This window comes from Palaemon carinicauda, chromosome 9 (genome assembly GCF_036898095.1).
Source record: "Palaemon carinicauda isolate YSFRI2023 chromosome 9, ASM3689809v2, whole genome shotgun sequence".
Classification (NCBI taxonomy): domain Eukaryota; kingdom Metazoa; phylum Arthropoda; class Malacostraca; order Decapoda; family Palaemonidae; genus Palaemon; species Palaemon carinicauda.
Window position 1 is genome coordinate 129,467,895 of NC_090733.1, and position 20,646 is coordinate 129,488,540.

The window sequence follows — 20,646 nt, forward strand, 5'->3', positions numbered from 1 at the left end:
TATTTATACCTTTGAAATGGTGCTTTAAGGAGCATTTCACGGAGCGACACAGGTTGAGACCAGAAATAAGAATTACTAAAAAATATGTGATTTTAGAGATATAATTACCTTAGCTACTTTTAGTTTTTTCTTAGTCTGTGTAATTTTTTTCTTTTAGGTTTTTGGGGTTTTCTAAATTCCTTAATTGGGTTAGGTCAAGAACTCTATTATTGATGGTATGATGCCTAATTGTCTGGAAGCCAGAACTTCAGAGATATGCCAGGAAGAAAAGGCATTTTTTAAATATTTAACTTAGCCGGTGAATATATAGCTGCAACTCTGTTGCTCGACAGACAAAATCTACGGAAAAACTCGCCAGCGATCGCTACACAGGTTGCGGGTGTGCCCAACAGCGCCATCTGTCGACCAGATACCCAGCTCTTATGTAAACAAAGACTCAATTTTCTCTCTGTCGACGTGTCGACAAGACGTACTTTACTCGCTGTTGCTAAACTGGAGTTTTTCACATCATATTGGTGAAGTACTATATTCTGGTTTTGAGCTTTCGCAATGCAGGTGTTTTATCTTCATCTTAAATCTTGAACTCGTTTTGGATAGATTTAATTATGGTGACAAAGAGAGTATGGACTTTCTTTCACTTTTAAATGGCCGACCCTTCCCTTAGACGGAAGTGTGTTTAGGCTTTTAGTAATTATCTTATCACGTTATAAATTATTTATAGATTTTCCTCTATATATTTTATATCTCTCCGCCTTTATTAGGCCTCTTCGATTAACTTTCCATTTATTATAAACATATAAAAATAAATTTTAATGTTTTGTTTATATGCGACCTTTCCTGAGAGTAGGCGGTCCTAACTTGGAAACCGAAGTTAATCAACGTTGAGCCCTTTATATCGTAAATAGCTTTTAAAGAGCTAAGGATTTAAAACTTTTTAAATGTAATATTTTATGAAAGATTTTCTTTGATAGTCTTCGTACTGTTTTCAAAGATGAACTAACGTTTAGTTTATTTATGCTACGCAGTTGTTGACGTTCAGGACGTTCAACATGCGCTCTATCGTTACGATAGAGAGAGAGTGTATCACGGTTTCACTTTGCAGTAAGAGTAAATCGATTCTGACGTTTTGTTCATTCTTTCTTAGCTTAAATGTTTTAAATTCTATTTTAAAGGAACTTTTTATTTGAAAAACCTTTCAGTTTTTTCCTTTAGTCAAATAACATGTTTTTTTGACGAGATATAATTGGGCTCTTCTCTTAGGTGCGAAATCAAGAGAGAAAGAGAGAGAGAGATAGAGACGGAGGGAGAGAGAGGAGAGAAAACGTTCCGTTCAAGCGGGTAACGTTGTTCTCGAGTTACTCTCGTCCCTAGTCTCTGTACGGGGAGGAAGGATAAAACGTTTTTAGTTTTTTATTCTCGTCCCCAGGCTATGTGCGGTGAGAGATTGAAAACGTAGTTTATAGAACTAGTGTTTAGTCTCTTTCCCAGCCACTGAATTTTTTATCTTAAAATATGTTTTCTGTTTTTTGCTGGTATTAATGAGCTTGCATTATACGACTGATTTCGCAATTACTACCTTTTAATGAAGGGTAGAATTGCGTGTTTCAGGTAGAAATCAGTAAAAGTTTCGATTTCAGTGAAATAAGTGCAAAACAGAAAATCGAAGTGATAAAGTGATATGCGCAAAGTGTTACAGTGTTGCGTCCGAGGGTTCGTCTGTTCGTGCCTGTCGTTCACCTAGTCCGGGACCTCTTGCATGCTCCCAAGCCCAGGGGAGAAGTAATGTCGAACGACTTATGGGTTCGAGAGGCCTTGATCAACGAACAGACGTTTTCCCTCTATGGTATCGGGTGTATCTTACCAAGATCTCCCCTACCATAAGACGAGAGAGACGTTGTTTCTCCTCGTCATCCGAAGGCTTTTCGCATAAGAAACCTGTCACAAGGTTTCGAAGCCCTTAAGCGAAAGTCAGTCCTTTCAGGACAGGTCCAGCGTCCTGGTTACAGCCATTAGGACAGCTCTGACCCTATGCAGTCATCGGATAACTGCTCGCCGCCTAACAAAAGCGTAACACAGACTCCGAGAGTCTTTTTTGTTGGCAAAGTGTTGCGGTCACAGACGTTACCCTCGTCTCTTACCACAACCATTTCCGTTGATCCTTAATGGGTGGTATGGCAAGACATGCAGAATATGCTTGCCTCCCTTATGGAAGACTATTCTGCCGATTAGTCCGTTGAGTCTAGCCGTTTATCTCATCGATATCCTGGCTTTCAGCCAACCTAACGTTCCCTTGTGCTTACTGTTGACGTTGGCGTAGCTAAGTCACGTCAGTCAGGTTGTTTAGAACCACACTCGATGCGGTCTCGTGTGGTTTTTCAGCCGCATTTGGACGTTAGGCCACTTGCTGATGCTCCTGTTGACGTTCAAGACGTTCACTAACAATCGGAGTTGACTTGTTTTGACGCTGTGCGTCAACCTCCGCATTCTAGAGTTGTTTTGACTGCTCAGTCTAGGCAGTCAAAGCAGTCTCGAGTGGACGCTGTGCGTCCTCACGCACCTGTTGTTGTTGACAGTTCACAGACTGTCAAGCAGTTACATGACGTTGCGTTCTGGTCTGCTACTAATGCACCAGTGAGTGTGGACTCTGCTTGTAAAGCATTGCCACCACGGTAGGTCTCTCCCTTGCTTGAGACTCAGCTTTTATCGGACAAGGTTCCTGTAGATGAGGAAGTTGCTGTTCCCCCTCCTACTGATATTCCCTTGAGGACTCTGTCAGATGGAGAGGAGCCTAAAGCTGCTTAGCCCCCTTTGGACTTTAATTAAATCATGATGATTTTTTTTAAGGATCTTTGTCCGGATCTTTTTGTAACTGCTGCTCCTCGTTCGCCTAAACGTCTCGCTTACACTAGGCCTAGCTACTTCGAAGCCGTTGTTTTTAAGCTAGTGCTCTCTCGCTCTCCTAGAGAGCTTTACGTTGGCTAGGCGACTGGTTTTTCACCAGGAGGAGTTTGGGGGGATACAGCCTTTGCTCTCCCTTCTTTTAAACTGGCTTATAGAGCGAGAGTCTGATATGACACGAGAGAAGTTCTCGGCTTGGGAGTTCATGCCTCTGCCCAGATAGACTTCTCAAATCTCGTAGACTCTCCCTGGCGCCTGGCCAGGAGACGCTCCAAGTTTTTTACAGGTCAACTTCACAGCTGTTTTCGAGCCTTTGAAGTTTTGCTGTACAATTATGTCATGCATAAACAAGGCTTTCAGGGATGGAAAGCGGTACCGCCTCAGTCGCTAACTCCGTCTGTTGCCGCACCTGCTCCCGTAGACCCTAAATGGGCTTTGCTGCAAGACATGCAGTCCAAGCTTGCGTCCTTGATAGAGGACTTTAATGCGGAGAAGGTTGCTACCGAACCTTCTGGCCAACAACCTTCCAACCGGTCGGTTGTGCGCCCTGTTGACGCTGAGGTAACCTACTCGTGTCTGCCAGTTGAGGTGGTTCCTCCACCGATGCGACCCAGGGTGGGTTGCCAGCCGCACGTTGTCGTTAAGCGACGCTCGGAGGTGGTTGTTGACGTTCAGGACGTTCAACAACCAGCAGAGGTGACTTGTTTTGACGCAGTGCGTCAACCTCAGCAACCCGGTAGGGTGTTGACTGCACAACCCAGACGGTCTAGACAGTCTCGGGTTGACGCTGTGCTTCCTCGCGCACCCATGGTTGTTGACAGTTCACAGACTGTGCAGCAGTTCCATGATGTTGCGTCCGGCTCCGTCACGCATGCACCAGTGCGACCGGACTCAGCGAGCCAGACGTTGCCCACTCCGTTGCCGTTTCCTCATCAGTTTTCGGATGAGGAACCCTCTGATGAGGACGTTGCTGAACAACAAGACGATCAGCCCCCAGAATAGATCAAGCCCTGCTATCCATCCAGAAGATGCTGAAGAAGGAACGCTGCTCAGTCAGGCTGTGGATGAGTCTGGTAGGGACGCTGTCATCCGTGGAACAATTTGTGTCACTAGGAAGACTACACCTCCGTCCTCTTCATACCATCTAGCTTTTCACTGGAAAAAGGACAAGACGCTAGAAGCGGTCTCGATCCCGGTTTCCGAAAAGATAAAGTCTTGTCTGACTTGGTGGAAGGACAATATCAACCTAAGAGAGGGTCTTCCCCTGGCTGTTCAGACTCCCAACCACGTTCTCTTCTCGGACGCATCGGACGTGGGCTGGGGCGCGACACTAGACGGTCGGGAATGCTCAGGACTGTGGAACTCGAGTCAGAGGAGCATGCATATCAACTGCAAGGAGCTGTTGGCAGTACATCTGGCCTTGAAAAGCTTCAAGTCTCTCCTTCGAGGCAAAGTGGTGGAAGTTAACTCGGACAACACCACGGCCTTGGCGTACATCTCCAAACAAGGAGGTACCCACTCACTGACGTTGTACGAGATCGCAAGGGACCTGCTCATCTGGTCAAAAGGTCAAGACATCTCCCTAGTAACGAGGTTCATCCAAGGCGACTTGAACGTCATAGCAGATTGTCTCAGTCGGAAAGGGCAAGTAATTCCAACCGAATGGACCCTCCACAAGGATGTGTGCAAGAGACTTTGGGCCACTTGGGGTAAACCATCCATAGATCTCTTTGCAACCTCGCTGACCAAGAGGCTTCCAATCTATTGCTCTCCAGTCCCGGACCCAGCAGCAATACATATAGATGCTTTCCTCCTAGATTGGTCACATCTGGATCTCTATGCATTCCCACCGTTCAAGATTGTCAACAAGGTACTGCAGAAGTTCGCCTCTCACGAAGGGACAAGGTTGACGTTAGTTGCTTCCCTCTGGCCCGCGAGAGAATGGTTCACCGAGATACTTCGATGGTTAGTAGACGTTCCCAGTAGTCTTCCTCTAAGGGTAGACCTTCTACGTCAGCCACACGTAAAGAAGGTACTCCAAAGCCTCCACGCTCTTCGTCTGACTGCCTTCAGACTATCGAAAGACTCTCGAGAGCTAGAGGCTTTTCGAAGGAAGCAGCCAGTGCGATTGCTAGAGCAAGGAGAGCGTTCTTCCATTAGAGTCTACCAATCGAAGTGGGAAGTCTTCCGAGACTGGTGCAAGTCAGTTTCTGTATCCTCGACCAGTACCTCTGTAGCTCCAATACCTGTTTTTCTCTTATACCTGAGAAAAGGACGATCCCTTTCAGCTCCCACTATCAAGGGCTACAGAAGCATGTTTGCATCGGTCTTCCGGCATAGAGGCTTAGATCTTTCCAAACATAAAGATCTACAAGACCTCCTTAAGTCTTTTGAGACCACCAAGGAGCGTCGTTTGGCTACCCCTGGATGGAATTTAGACGTGGTACTAAGATTCTTCATGTCAGACAGGTTGGAGCCGTTACAATCAGCCTTCCTGAAAGATCTCGCTCTTAAGACACTTTTCCTGGTATGCTTAGCCTCGGCTAAAAGAGTCAGTGAGATTCATGCCTTCAGCAAGAACATCGGATTTTCGTCAGAAAAAGCCACTTGTTCGCTGCAACTTGGTTTTCTAGCCAAAAATGAGCTGCCTTCTCGGCCTTGGCCTAAATCTTTCGATATCCCCAGCTTATCGGAGATCGTAGGCAATGAACTAGAAAGAGTCTTATGCCCTGTTAGAGCTCTTAAGTTCTATTTAAAGCGTACTAAACCTTTACGAGGCCAATCTGAAGCTTTATGGTGTTCAGTTAAGAAACCATCCTTGCCTATGTCAAAGAATGCTTGGTCAGACTTTATCAGATTGTTAATACGAGAAGCTCATTCACATCTGAGTGAGGAAGACCGAACTTTGCTTAAGGTGAAGACGCACGAAGTTAGAGCTGTAACAACTTCCGTGGCCTTTAAGCAAAATATATATCTGCAAAGTATAATGGACGCAACCTATTGGAGAAGCAAGTCAGTGTTCGCGTCATTTTACTTGAAAGATGTCCAGTCTCTTTACGAGAACTGCTACACACTGGGACCATTCGTAGCAGCGAGTGCAGTAGTGGGTGAGGGCTCAACCACTACAATTCCCTAAATTCCTTATCCTTTTAATCTGTCTCTTGAAATGTTGTTTTTTTATCTGTTGTCCGGAAGGCTAAGAAGCCTTTCGCATCCTGGTTGATTTGGCGGGTGGTCAAAGTCATTTCTTGAGAGCGCCTAGATTAGGGGTTTGATGAGGTCCTGTTGTATGGGTTGCAACCCTTGATACTTCAGCTCCTAGGGGTCGATCAGCATCCTAAGAGGATCGCGAGGCTCCGTAAGGAAGACGTACTTGAAAGGCAGAGTAATTGTTCAAGTCGACTTCCTTACCAGGTACCTATTTATTTTGTTTTTGTTATTTTGATAACTTCTAAAATGAAATAAAAAACTCTTAGCTCATAAAATGTAAACATATATTACTGGTCTCTACCCACCATCCTGGGTGTGAATCAGCTATATATTCACCGGCTAAGTTAAATATTTAAAAATGATATTTTGATTATAAAATAAATTTTTGAATATACTTACCCGGTGAATATAAATTAAATGACCCTCCCTTCCTCCCCAATAGAGACGCAGTGGGACGAGGAGAAAATTGAGTCTTTGTTTACATAAGAGCTGGGTATCTGGTCGACAGATGGCGCTGTTGGGCACACCCGCAACCTGTGTAGCGATCGCTGGCGAGTTTTTCCGTAGATTTTGTCTGTCGAGCAACAGAGTTGCAGCTATATATTCACCGGGTAAGTATATTCAAAAATTTATTTTATAATCAAAATATCATATTTTCAAATTTAAGAGAGCATAAGGTGACTATTATTCTTATCGTTGAGTATTAGAAAGTTACTATTTACTACTACCTCCCAATCTGGGTGGTGTTCATCAGCAAATTAACTCTATTAAGATTTATTATTATTATTATTATTATTATTATTATTATTATTATTTGCTAAGCTACAGCCCTAGTTGGAAAAGCAGAATGCTAAAAGCCCAAGGGGCCCCAACAGGGAAAATAGCCCACTGAGGAAAGGAAATAAGGAAAAATAAAATATTTTAAGAAGAGTAACAACATTAAAATAAATATTTCCTATATAAACTATAAAAACTTTAACAAAACAAGAGGAAGAGAAATCTGATAGAATATTGTGCCTGAGTGTGCCCTCAAGCAAGAGAACTCTAACCCAAGACAGTGGAAGACCATGGTACAGAGGCTATGGCACTACCCAAGACTAGAGAACAGTGGTTTGATTTTGGAGTATCCTTCTCCTAGAAGAGCTGCTTACCATAGCTAAAGAGTTTCCTACCCTTACCAAGAGGAAAGTAGACACTGAACAGTTACAGTGCAGTAATTAACCCCTTGAGCGAAGAAGAATTGTTTAGTAATCTCAGTGTTGTCAGGTATATCAGGACAGAACAGAATCTGTAAAGAATGGTCCAGACTATTCGGCGTATGTGTAGGCAAAGAGAAAGAACCGTAACCAGAGTGAAGGATCCAATGTAGTACTGTCACGCCAGTCAAAGGACCCTAACTCCCTGGGGGTAGTATTTCAACGGGTGGCTGGTGCCCTGGCCAACCTACTACCTACTACCTACCTATTGAAGTATGCATATTTTTTAGTGAAATAATTATTTTGATGCTCACTAAAAGGTCACTAATGTTTCCCCTCCTCTCCACTTATAGTAGTTTGGATAGTTTTGTCATTACAGTACCTCATCTATACAGCCATTTAGCCAGGTGGTCGCTAACCAGAGACGATGACTAGCCCTATGTCTAAGGGGAACGTTATGGGTTTATTGTACTCTAAGAGGGAAAATTATTGTACATTATATTTCTTTGGGAGAAGGAAAACCAAGTTAACTTTGGTAAGTATTGAAATAATCAGTTTTTTTTTAAAAAACTGATTTCTTGCTTGGTGATAATATACTGTAATGTGTAACAGGAAATGAAGGATTGAGAGACAATTTGTTTTTTGTTCATAGATATTTTTTCCTTTTTCATTTTGATTAATACAAATTGTCTTATAACTAGACCCATATTTTCTTTAGGATTTTACCAAAATTTCAATAAAAGGTTTTGTTATGAACCTGGTACCTAGAGAAGGTGGTGAATTCATCATTATTTCTGAAATGTATCACTAAAGAATTCATGCAGGCATGCCCCATTGAAATTTTATTGATTATTCATCATTGTTCATGGGATGTAGAATAGTGCCTTGGCAACTGAATGGTGCTGTGTAATGTTTTTAACTTAAGTCTATTAGAATTTATCATCATATTCATTACTGTATATATTTGTAACTTATCACCTTAGTTTCAACATTGGTTTCTTGAGAAATCATTACGATATCTCATGTTGATTACTTAAACTGCTGTTGAATTTTGTAGGTGTAATTAAAGACAACCATAACTATTTAAAAGGAATTCTGCATTCAAGTTTATATAAATCATAGGTACAGTATTGTATATATTAGTATATGGGATATTCCCCACAACTCGTTTGATTTACATTGCGTTCTTCTATGAATGTAAAATATGGCCTAGAAGTTTTTTTTTTTTACTACTTCCTGCTTCTCAGGGAAATAAGTTTCCATTATTTGAGACCAATTTTAATAACTGTTTAGTAATCGCAAATTTTTTTATCAAACTGTAATTCAGGAGAACAGTTCTTCTGGCACCATTAGTGTGTATAATATAGAGATTGTACAGTATTGAACCTGGGAATTTAGATTAATTCTGTTGCCGTATATTGCTTGTAATATAGCTGTAAAAGATTTATAATAAAGTTTGAGATGTTACTCCAATTCAAAGTTCTAGAGTTACTCTTAATAATTAGAGACTCTAGTATTGATTAGTTTACATTTTTGAATTATTCCTACTCTTCAGAAAATTTTATTTTGATATGAAAATTGATTTGTTCCGTAACCGAAATACAAACCACGCTATTTACAAAGGGTATTACTTTTAGCGCAGCTGAAATGACGAGCCAATAGTTTTTAACGAGGGTTAATTACCCCCGCGCTAGTTAGCGGGGGGTGGGGAAGGGTAGCTTGCTACCCCTCCCCCCTCCACACACCGGTGACTTGCTTCACTTCACTTTTGGCTCGGCGGTGATCAGACGTGTCTGTTCATCGCCTTCGTGACAGCCTTTAATTTTCTGCTTTTTCTTTTCAGCTTGTGTGATTGGTTGGAAGTTGACCTTCAGTTATTTTCTTTTATTTAATATGCGTACATGCCCTGGAGTTGCCGGCCGTCCTTGTGGGACTTTCATGTCGGACGTGATTACGGATCCTCACACCCTCTGCCCTCAATGTCGGGGCCGACGGTGCGACCAGGATAACATGTGCCGTGAGTGCAGGGAGTGGTCTGCCTCCCAGTGGGAGAGGTTTGGCCGTCGGCGTAAGAAGAAGTCCAAGAGAGACCGTTCTCCTCCGGGTTTAGCCTTGAAGGAGGAAGGTTCTCGGGACTCTTCTTCCGCCGCCCAAACCTCCTCCGAAGCTCCCCCTCGTCCGCCTCCTAAGGAGAGTCGTCCGAGTGGGAGCGCAGGCCCTTGTTCTGTTTCCCTACCTTCGGTGGGGGGAGAGGGCGTCGCCTCCCATAGCGAGGCGGTTCCCCCTCCTCCTCCGGGGGAGGTTATTGATAATAATGCCTTATCCAGTGATGATCTTTTACAGATTTGGTCGTCCCTGGGGCTTAAGGGCTTGCCCTCCAGGGTCGCTCTTATTGACCTTGTCTCGTTGGGGGCCGCTGTTAAACAGTCGCCGGTGGTAGCGGAGGTAGACCCTCTGTCTATTGTCGACGTCGTGGTGACAGAGGCCTCCGACGTGGCTGGGCCTTCCGACGCAGGTGCTGTTGCTGGTGATGGTGCTCTAGGCTCTCCTCCTCCTTCCGTGCATCCTTCGAAGGGGGAAGTGAGTCCTTCGGTCTCGACTGCTGCCCAGCTTCCTTCTGAGGGAAGTGTTTTGACGGAGACTCCCCTTCGGAGGACCGATGGTCCCGACGATCTCCCCCGAGGCCGCCTCCGCCGTAAGGCTCACCGCCCTCTACGCCACAAGGGCCTCCCTTCCCCTTACAGGGGGACTAAGAGGCGCCTTTTTGGGTCTTCGTCCTCCGGGGGGGACTCTCCTCGTCAGCCTCAACCGACTGCTCCGCCCTCCTTGAACCTCTCTGCAGACCGCTCACCATCTCCTGCTGGATCTTCGCCTTCTGGAGAACTCGTCACCCGACGGGCAACGGTCCCTTCGGGGCTAAGGGATTCTTCCCTTACGCGAGCAGGGCTAACGCACAAGCGCTCTCCTGCTCGCCAGCGATCTCCTGCTCGTCGATGATCTCCTGCTCGCCAAGACTCTCCTGCTCGCCGACGCTCACCTGCTCGTCGGCTCTCTCCTGATGTTCGCCCCCCTCGCTAGCGCTCTCCTGCTCGTCAGCTCTCTTCCGAGCGTCAGCGCTCATTTGAGGACCATCGCCCTGCGGTCTCTGACCACCCTTTAGTTCCTGCTGAACTCCCTGCTCACCATCCACCTGGTCCTGTGGCTACGCAACATCGTGCTGCGCGTGTGTTAGAAACACATGTTCGCCAACGCGCCAGCGATCTTCCCGTTCCTGCTCGTGAACGCGCCGCACCACCTGTCCTCTCACAGGACACGCGTCGACCTTCTGCTCGCCAGCGATCACCAGCTCGCCAGCAATCACCAGCTCGCCAGCGATCACCAGCTCGCCAGCGATCACCTACACATGCTGCTCGCCATCGCACGACCCTGCATGATCGCCCGCTTACGCATGCTGCTCCTCATCGCACTACCCTGAACGATCGCCCTCCTGCGGATGCTGATCACCATCGCACCCTTTCACGCGATCATTCACCTGCGCATGCTGCTCGCCATCGCACAACCCTGCACGATCGCCCGCTTACGCATGCTGCTCCTCATCGCACAACCCTGAACGATCGCCCTCCTGCGGATGCTGATCACCATCGCACCCTTTCACGCGATCATTCACCTGCGCATGCTGCTCGCCATCGCACAACCCTGCACGATCGCCCGCTTACGCATGCTGCTCCTCATCGCACAACCGTGAACGATCGCCCTCCTGCGGATGCTGATCACCATCGCACCCTTTCACGCGATCATTCACCTGCGCATGCTGCTCGCCATCGCACAACCCTGCACGATCGCCCGCTTACGCATGCTGCTCCTCATCGCACAACCCTGACCGATCGCCCTCTTGCGGATGCTGATCACCATCGCACCCTATCACGCGATCATTCACCTACACATGCTGCTCGCCATCGCTTACCATCACGCGGTCATTATCGCCAGCGATCTTCTTCACCTACGCGGCAGCACGATCCCTCGCCGTCGCGCCATCGCTTGCGTTCGTCGCCTTGGACACGTGTTCATTTACCTGCCCACCCTCACGCCCACTCGCCTGCGCGATCGCTCGCCCGCGCGACCGCTCGCCTGCGCGCCCGCGCGACCGCTCGCCTGTGTGCCCGCGCGATCACCATCGCGATCACCCGCGCGACCATTCGCCTTTGCGCGACCGTTCGCCCTCGCGCGACCATAGTTCGCGGCGAATTCCACAGCCGGTGGTAGCAGCAGGGACGCGTGCTCCTAGACGGCACTCGGGATCACCTCCATCCAAGCACAGGTTGGTATTGCAGGACGAAGACAGGTCAGTACAGCATTCTTCCCCACCTTCTTTTCAGGCAGGTACCGTCGTGTCCACTCCAAAGGATCGCCCGATCCCTTTCACCTTAGCGAGGATTTCGGACTCTGTGTCCTTTGAGCAGCAGACTTGGTTTAGTCCGCTGGCACGGGCGTTAGTGAGGGTTATGAAACCAGCACTCGCCGGCCAGGGTAACAAACCAGCGGCTGTCTCTCCTACGCTGAAGAGAAAGAGAGGAGTGGACTTCGTGGTGACTTCCCCCAGGGCGAAGTTGGTTCCCAAGAGGTCGGTCTCGAGGGTCCCCTCTCCTGCACGAGTACTCTCTCCTTCTCCCGTGGACGAGGCCTTTCCGTCCTCAGGTGAGTCCAGTGGGGCGGTAGTCTTCCCCTCGGCACCTGGGGGGGAGACTTCGCTTCAGGCAGGAGAATCGTCTCGTGAGGAAGGGGCCCCTCGAACCTCGTTGTTGGGATCCTGTATCCCTCCCAGGAGGGAACCCAAGGATTCCAAGACCATCCCTAAATCCTCTGCAAGGATTCGTCAGGAACCCACGACTACCCAGGGGAATGTCCACGTATCACCCCAGGAAGAGATTCCTGGGGCAGGAGACTTAGCTGCCAGCCCGCAGGGAGGAGAACAGCAAGAGTCCGAACATGCCTTCTGGCAGGTCCTAAGCCTGATAAGGCAACTTAACAGTCTTACGGATCCAGTCATCCCCCCCCCCGTGAAGGCAAAGACACGATTCTGGATGAAGTGTTTGACGTTCGGAAGGCCCCTAAGACCAGTGCAGCTCTGCCCTGGTCTCGGGGGCTGAAGAGTGCCAGAGCTAGGGCCAATGCTCAGCTCGCACTTCTTGCCTCCTCCAGTCGTTCCACTGCCGGGAACAAACTCATCCCTCCTCCTCGCCTTCAGCAGAGGAGGTATTTCGAGATCCTGGGTGAGCACAACCTCGCTCTTCCTCTCCATCACTCTGTGGAGGAGCTGGCGAAGGGAGTTCCCTTGGAGAAACTCTCTGCCCGGCAGGTGTCGTTCTCGGCGGCAAAGATCCTTAATCACGAGAAGGTCGCTAAGTGTGCCATGCAGGCCACTTCGTGGCTGGACTTCTGGTTAGGATCTCTGGGCATCCTATTGCGATCGGAGGACTTGTCCAAGGAGACCAATAGGAAGGCCCTAGAGACCTTCTTGCTCTCGGGCACCCGCTCCATCGAGTTTTTGGCGCACCAGGTTACCACCCTGTGGGCCAACTCGGTGTTGAAGCGTCGCGATGCTGTGTCCGAGAGATTCCATCCGAAGGTCCCAGCCGTAGATGTGTGTAGGCTCCGACATGCCTCCCTCCTGGGGGAGAGCCTGTTTGAGCCTCAAGACTTGGAGCGAACGGCTGAGAGGTGGAGGAAATCCAGCACGGACTCCCTCCTCCACAGGGCCCATACAACTCGGCCCTATAAGCCTCCAGCCCCGCCACAACAGCAGCAACAGCCTCGTAAGGCTCCCAAACAGGCACCGGCAGCTAAGAAAGTGGTGTCTAAGCCCCAGCCCTTTCCAGCCAAGGTCAAGAGGGGCGGTAAGTCCTCCAGGGGAGGCAAGACTTCTAGGGGTGGCGGCCGCGGCCGCAAGCCCTAGGGGTGGCAGTCCCCCTGCGTGTCCACCTGTGGGGGGATGCCTTCAGCGTTGCGTCCGCAGGTGGCAACATCACGGGGCCGATGCTTGGACGGTCTCAGTGATCGGCCAAGGTTATCGCGTCCCGTTCACGTCATCTCAACCTCCCCTGACAGCGATCCAGTGTCGTTGAGCTCCTATGCCATGGGATCGGCAAAGGGGCTGGCCCTTCAGGCCGAAGTCGAGACCATGTTCGAGAAGGGTGCTCTCCAGGAGGTCGTGGACGGCTCTCCAGGCTTCTTCAGTCGACTCTTTCTTGTAAAGAAGGCTACTGGAGGCTGGAGACCCGTCATCGATCTCTCGGCTCTGAACAGGTTTGTCAAACAAACCCGGTTCAGCATGGAGACAGCAGACACGGTCAGACTTGCGGTGAGACCACAAGACTTCATGTGTACACTGGATCTAAAGGATGCGTACTTCCAGATCCCAATCCATCCGTCTTCCAGGAAGTACCTGAGATTCTGCCTAGACAACAAGATCTACCAGTTCAAGGTGCTGTTTCGGTCTCTCCACAGCTCCTCAGGTGTTCACCAGAGTGTTCACCCTGATTTCGACTTGGGCGCACAGGAACGGCATTCGTCTCCTTCGTTACCTAGACGATTGGCTGATCCTAGCAGACTCGGAGTCGACCCTTCTTCGACACCGAGACAGGCTTCTAGATCTTTGCCAGGATCTGGGGATCGTGGTAAACCTCGAGAAGTCCTCTCTGCAGCCGTCCCAACGACTGGTTTATCTAGGCATGCTAATAGACACCAATCTCCACAAAGCCTTTCCATCAGACGACCGGATAGCAAGGCTGAGGAGGGTGGCGGAACCTTTCCTCAGGCGACAAGAACTCCCCGCCCAATCGTGGTTGCGTCTCTTAGGCCACCTATCCTCCCTGGCCCGTCTGGTTCCAAACAGCCGCCTCAGGATGAGATCCCTTCAATGGCGGCTCAAGTCCCGGTGGAATCAAGGATCCGATTCCCCGGACATTCTGATCCCAATGGGGTCTCTGGAACAGACGGACTTGCGGTGGTGGCTGGCCGACGAGAACCTGCGAAAGGGAGTGAGTCTTCTCGTCCTCCCCCCGGAATTGACTCTGTTTTCGGACGCGTCAAAAGAAGGGTGGGGGGCGCACGTTCTGAACCAGAGGGCCTCAGGCCTTTGGTCAGAATCAGAAAAGTACCTACACATCAACCTGCTAGAATTGAAGGCCGTCTTTCTGGCCCTTCAACAGTTCCAACGGTTCCTGGCGGGTCACTCCGTGGTGGTGATGAGCGACAACACCACGGTAGTGGCTTATATCAACAAGCAGGGAGGCACTTTTTCGCAACAGCTATCCCATCTTGCAGTAGAGACTTTGAGGTGGACCGAAACCCACTCGATAACACTATCAGCTCGCTTCATTCCTGGCAAGAGGAATGTGCTCGCCGACAGTCTGAGCAGGGCTTCGCAGATAGTGAGTACCGAGTGGTCTTTGGATCCTCAGATAGCCAACAAAGTCCTGACTTTGTGGGGTTCCCCGACGGTGGACTTGTTCGCGACAGCCTTGAACTTCAAGCTGCCCCTGTACTGCTCACCAGTCCCGGACCCCAAGGCACTCTGGCAAGATGCTTTCCAGCAACGGTGGGACAACATCGACGTGTACGCCTTCCCACCATTCTGTCTGATGAGAAGGGTGCTCAACAGGACCAGACTATCGGTCAACTGTTCCATGACTCTAGTAGCTCCGCTATGGCATCACGCGGAATGGTTTCCGGACCTTCAGCAACTCCTGACGGAACTCCCAAGGGAGCTTCCTCCACGACACGATCTTCTCAGACAACCCCACTCCGGTGTCCCTCACAGGGCCGTAGCCTCGCTTTGGCTTCACGCCTGGAGACTATCCAGCGTCTCCTCGCGGAGAGAGGCTTTTCGCAACAGGTGGCGGAGAGAATGTCTCGGCACCTGCGAAGGTCCTCTGAGGGAGTCTACCAAGCGAAGTGGAGAGTCTTTTGTGGTTGGTGTCGTGGAAGGGGTATCTCTCCACTCGATGCCACTATTCCAGCAATAGCGGACTTCCTTGTGTATCTGCGAGAAGAAATGCGCCTTTCTGTCTCGGCAGTGAAAGGCTATCGCTCAGCCTTAAGCTTGGCCTTCAGATTGAAGGGCGTGGATATTTCTTCATCGCTAGAACTCTCTTTACTCATACGTAGCAGCTATGAGCTTACCTGCCCCCAGTCGGAAGTGAGACCCCCTCCTTGGAACGTGGTTCGAGTCCTCAGGTCTCTCAAGAGACCTCCCTTCGAGCCATTACGCCAGGCCTCCGATCGCCACCTGTCTTGGAAGACGGCTTTCCTACTCGCCTTGGCCTCGGCCAAGCGAGTTAGTGAACTTCATGGTCTCTCGTACGATATCGCCCATTCAAGGGGATGGGGGGAGGTAACGTTCAGGTTCGTCCCTGAGTTTGTGGCCAAGACTCAGAATCCTGGAGTGCCGGATCCTCGGTTCGACTCTTTCAGGATCGCGAGTCTCCGTTCTGTAACAAACGACCCAGACCAGCTGCTACTATGCCCAGTGAGGTGTCTGAGGTACTACTTGAAGAGAACGGCTGCAGTCCGTCCTCATGTGCGAGCTTTATTTGTGAGCACAGGCAGGACAAAGAGGAGGGTCACCAGGAACACCATCTCTGCTTGGATTCGAAGGGTTATCCACCATGCCCTGAATCCTGACCCTCCTCCGTCACGTCGCCCTCGGGCCCACGATGTCAGGGGTATTGCTACATCCCTGGCCTTCAAGAGAAACTTCTCTGTGACGCAGGTACTTCAAGCTGGGGTCTGGAAGCGTCAAACGACCTTCACAGCCCGCTATCTGCAAGACGTGACCCACAGGAGCCTCGATACGTTCTCTATCGGCCCTGTGGTGGCTGCACAACAGCTGGTCTAACCTCAGGCTCCTTTTTGGACAAGTAGCAGTAGGTTGAGGGCGTTGTTACCCGGTCTTAGTCTGTGTGAATGAAAGAGTATGTCTGACCCTTACTTCTTTCTTCATTCTCCCCTCTCTTGGGGAAGCAGCATCCTGGTCCTCGCATAGCTGACCTCGACCTCTGCAGGTAACCCATGCTTCTTTGTGCTCCTAGTATTAAGCTTAATACTGTTGCGTCTCCCATACCCTGACGAGGTGGTATGGGGAACGTCCTATCCTAGAATTCCTATCTGAAGGTCTCAAGGTCAACTTCATAGGACGAGTCACACTCTCCTCCTCACACTACTTATGTAGGCCACTCGTTCCTAGCAATGCTAGGAACCTGTGAGGTACAGGGGCTCCCTCTCTCTAGTGCTGCTCACTGAGGGATCGAGCCCCCGGGCAAGCCAAAGTCAGTAAGGCTGGGGACTTTCCACCCTTCCTAAGGGGTAAGTCACCCTTTGTAAATAGCGTGGTTTGTATTTCGGTTACGGAACAAATGACAAATTCGAAGATAATTTGTATTTTTCCTAACCATACAAACCTTAGCTATTTACACATATGTGCCCGCCATCCCTGACCCCCAAGTCAAGTCCTACCTCTAAGTGAAGTGAAGCAAGTCACCGGTGTGTGGAGGGGGGAGGGGTAGCAAGCTACCCTTCCCCACCCCCCGCTAACTAGCGCGGGGGTAATTAACCCTCGTTAAAAACTATTGGCTCGTCATTTCAGCTGCGCTAAAAGTAATACCCTTTGTAAATAGCTAAGGTTTGTATGGTTAGGAAAAATACAAATTATCTTCGAATTTGTCATGTCAAAAGGTTAGTCTGTCAGTTTTCATGCAATTTTTTATTCTGTGTGAAATATAAGACATGTTGCAGTGTGATTAATAAAAGTGTATATCTTTCTAGCCTACAGGCCCTCACATTGATCGTTCAGGACGTGGAAAACGCTCTGTGGTTATAGACCTTAAGAAACCTGATGGGATAAATGTTGTCAAGAGGATGTGTTCCAAAGCTGATATTCTCATTGAACCTTATAGACCAGGTAATGTTGTGTGCCTTATTCTTAAAGTCATTGTTTTTCAATATTGATGGTGAAAGTTATGCACTAACTTCTCGCTAAGTTCGATTCCAGCTTGTCGGAAAACTCCCTAAGACTATATAGATCTGGCTGGTAAACCATCTTCTATTGCAGTGTTCTGGCTTAAAGTATCCTTCCTTGTCTTCTGAGTTGGTGACCTTTGATATTTCTTCCATGGCCCTCCAAGGAGTCTCGTATCTTAATCAGTCAGTGGTCAGGTGCCGTGACATACGTTGTGAAGATGACAGTATTATTAATTCCTGACTCTGGCGAAGTGTGAGAAACTCATGCGCTCTTGTGGAAAGCCAGTGACTTCTTTGTCACAACAGTCACCGATCCAGTGAGCCAACTGGGTTTTGAAGGAGAGGGATGCTCTGGTATTACAATTCTCAAGGTACTGTAGTTAGTCCAGAAGTAGCACTGGCACTTTGGAATGTATGTCCATTTCACTGCTGCAAGGAGTCACACAAGGTAGTGGTGGAGAACTGCTTAAAAAGACTCCCTGAAATGCAGCGTAGTCTTCATCAAGGATTATAGCCCTTTGAGGGTGTCCGTGGACAAACAATCAGGTGCAGTCACTCCTGCGGTAACTCTTCTATTTTTTATTTATTTGCAGGTGTGATGGAGAAGATTGGTTTGGGTCCTGCAGATCTAATGAAAGAGAATCCAAAATTGATTTATGCAAGACTAACTGGGTTTGGCCAAACCGGACCTTATGCAGAAATGGCAGGCCATGATATTAATTATGTTGCTATTTCAGGTACTGTAAAGAGATTTATTTTCCAAACAATTTTGAGTTTGCAGTATTTTTATTTACACTGTATAGCTTTTCATTGATCTCATATAATTTTAGTGACTGGTGTTTATTTTTAAGAATTTTAGGGTATTTTTTAAATATTTAACTTAGCCGGTGAATATATAGCTGCAACTCTGTTGCAGCTATATATTCACCGGGTAAGTATATTCAAAAATTTATTTTATAATTAAAATATCATTTTTCATTTTGATTTGTTGTTTGTTATCAGAATAGGTATAAGTAGAACAAGATCCCAAAAAGCTTTAGAAAACTAGACATTTCACTTGCACAGTAGATAGGGGAGTCAAAAAAATTTAAAGTAGACTCAGTACGTAAATACCGTGAAACTGTTGACATAGAAAGGAAAAAGAGAAAGTGAAACAAATCGTGAGAAATGTAAAACAAAATGGCATAAGGAAACCATTTTGATAAGTTTTCTGTTTTAATTCTAAAATCGTGGAAAAAGTTTTGATGGCTACCATTATCTGACATGGAATGAATGATTTTCAAGTAATGCTCCTTATAATATGATTGCTTGATGGTTTCGGTAGGGTGCTTGTTGTAATGGTAATCCTTTAAGGATTTATTAATCATTAGATAACCGTTTTACCAATCATTTATTACTATATACAGTATATGGTGACCACATTTCAGACATCTTAATCTATTCATCATTGGATAAAGTGATAGTTTTGAACATCACTGAAAGAGTGTTTTAAATCAAATAATTAATACTGTACTGTATAATATTGTGTAAATTATGGTAAACTTATACTATATATTTTCTTTGAATGTTTTGGGAATATACTTTGTTACATTTAATTGTAATCTTTAGGATATCTGTCAAATTGACTTCTTTCAAGTTTTAGTTACAACCATAGACATTGTCATTGTTGCTATTGGTATGCAGCTAAAAACATATATTACATTCAGTTCACCCTTAGCAGCAAAATTCACTATTCCTAAATACCTACAAAAAGCCTTGCTGTCTTTACTGATATATAGTGTATTTACTTACTGAAGTGCCGTATCCTGGACGTTAGTGATAAGTCGCCACCCCCTCTCCCTAGCCAGTTGTATCACTTGATTTGGTGTATAATTACCCTCCAAGCCCACCACAATACTGTCCATGTACCTTGTCCTCTGCCTTCCCTTCGGTCTCCTCCCCCTCTATCCTTCCAGTGAGACACAGGTGCTCTATTTTCTCTTATCACGTGCCGAACAAACCTCCGGGTTTTCTCTTTTATTTCCTTTACCATTGCGCTCTGCCATTACCTCCTCATTCACTCTGTCCCTCAAAAATTTCCTGAGCATCCTTCTGTAAAACCACATCTTTGCTGCTTTTAACTTAATTTTTTTAGCTTTTGTTATTGTCCAGCTCTATCACTCATACATAAGGATGGACCACATATATATTCTTAGAAATCTAATTCTTGTTTGTGCACCAATTCTGTTATTCAGCTGTAGTTATTTCATGTTTCAAAAGGCATTTTTGGCTATTCTTTTGCTCTACCATCCTGAGTCAACATACTGCCCAGGTGAACAAAGTTGTTTGATTGCTTTATTCTTTTATAGTTATGTTGCATATTGGGGGTTCTGAGGTCTTTGATGCCACTACCACTACCACTACCTTTAGTATTACCAGCATGTATGTTTCCTCTGAGGCAGCTGTACTCCAGGCCTGTCATAATATATGGGGTTAGAACTTCCTTGCTGAAGATTGTCTAGTAATTTTTATCACATTATAGGCAGTGAGGAAGAAAATTAACCAAACTCCTTTGTTTGTTTATGGTCTGAATACTCACCAAGCAAATTCAGCTATTTCTGTTGTTTCAATTATTAGATTTTTTTGTTATTAATAACTGAAAGCTATAGATCAGTGTTCAAGAGGGTATTGAATATAAAGGGAGTCCGTGATGCTCTTCATTTCAAGTCTTGCTCGGGGCGTGATAGATTTTCACTACACGAATGATCTTTGAACTAGGAATTGGAGTTTGTGATGACTTGTAAATCTACCCGCAATCTTTTTCATGGCTTCTCAAAATTCATGTGGGGAAGGAGACACCTTAGTTGCTGATCTTTGCAATATTGAAATGACCTATCCCTTGCTAATCTTTAAAGACATCTTTATGAATCTCAAGAGAAGTTCTTAGGCTGTTAGTTGAATTTATAAAATTGGGTACCATACTGGTTATTTAAAGTCCTATAAGGGAACTATGTGAGCCCTTACAGTATATCTAAATTTGTATGATAATATCTAACCTCAGAAAGTCATAATTTCTGTCATCCCTTGCTTCCATTTACTTAGTCTTTATAAAAGCTGGTGTACATCTATAGAGAGACTTGTTTCATTGTACTGTACATAGTGATTATTTTCAGGACTACTCTCCATGTTGGGTCGTAAAGAAGGGAAACCTACACCTCCAATTAACTTGCTTGCTGATTTTGCCGGTGGTGGACTCATGTGCGCATTTGGTATTTCTCTGGCTCTGTTGGAACGTTCAAAATCAGGTATGCATAACATCACATTTGTAATCATAAGAATTGTGCTA

The 20,646-nt window shown here is 46.9% G+C and overlaps 1 protein-coding gene across 3 annotated transcripts in view; it reads left to right on the top strand.

Annotated features, from left to right (window-relative positions):
* Nucleotides 1-20,646, top strand: part of Amacr (Alpha-methylacyl-CoA racemase) — a 302,904-nt gene that overhangs the window by 262,092 nt on the left and 20,166 nt on the right. For all 3 annotated transcript variants that reach the window (XM_068380418.1, XM_068380417.1, XM_068380419.1), the window contains exons 3-5: nt 17,127-17,262; nt 17,915-18,058; nt 20,474-20,605. In XM_068380418.1, coding sequence (XP_068236519.1) covers nt 17,127-17,262; nt 17,915-18,058; nt 20,474-20,605 — 412 coding nt within the window. The remainder of the gene's footprint in view (nt 1-17,126; nt 17,263-17,914; nt 18,059-20,473; nt 20,606-20,646) is intronic.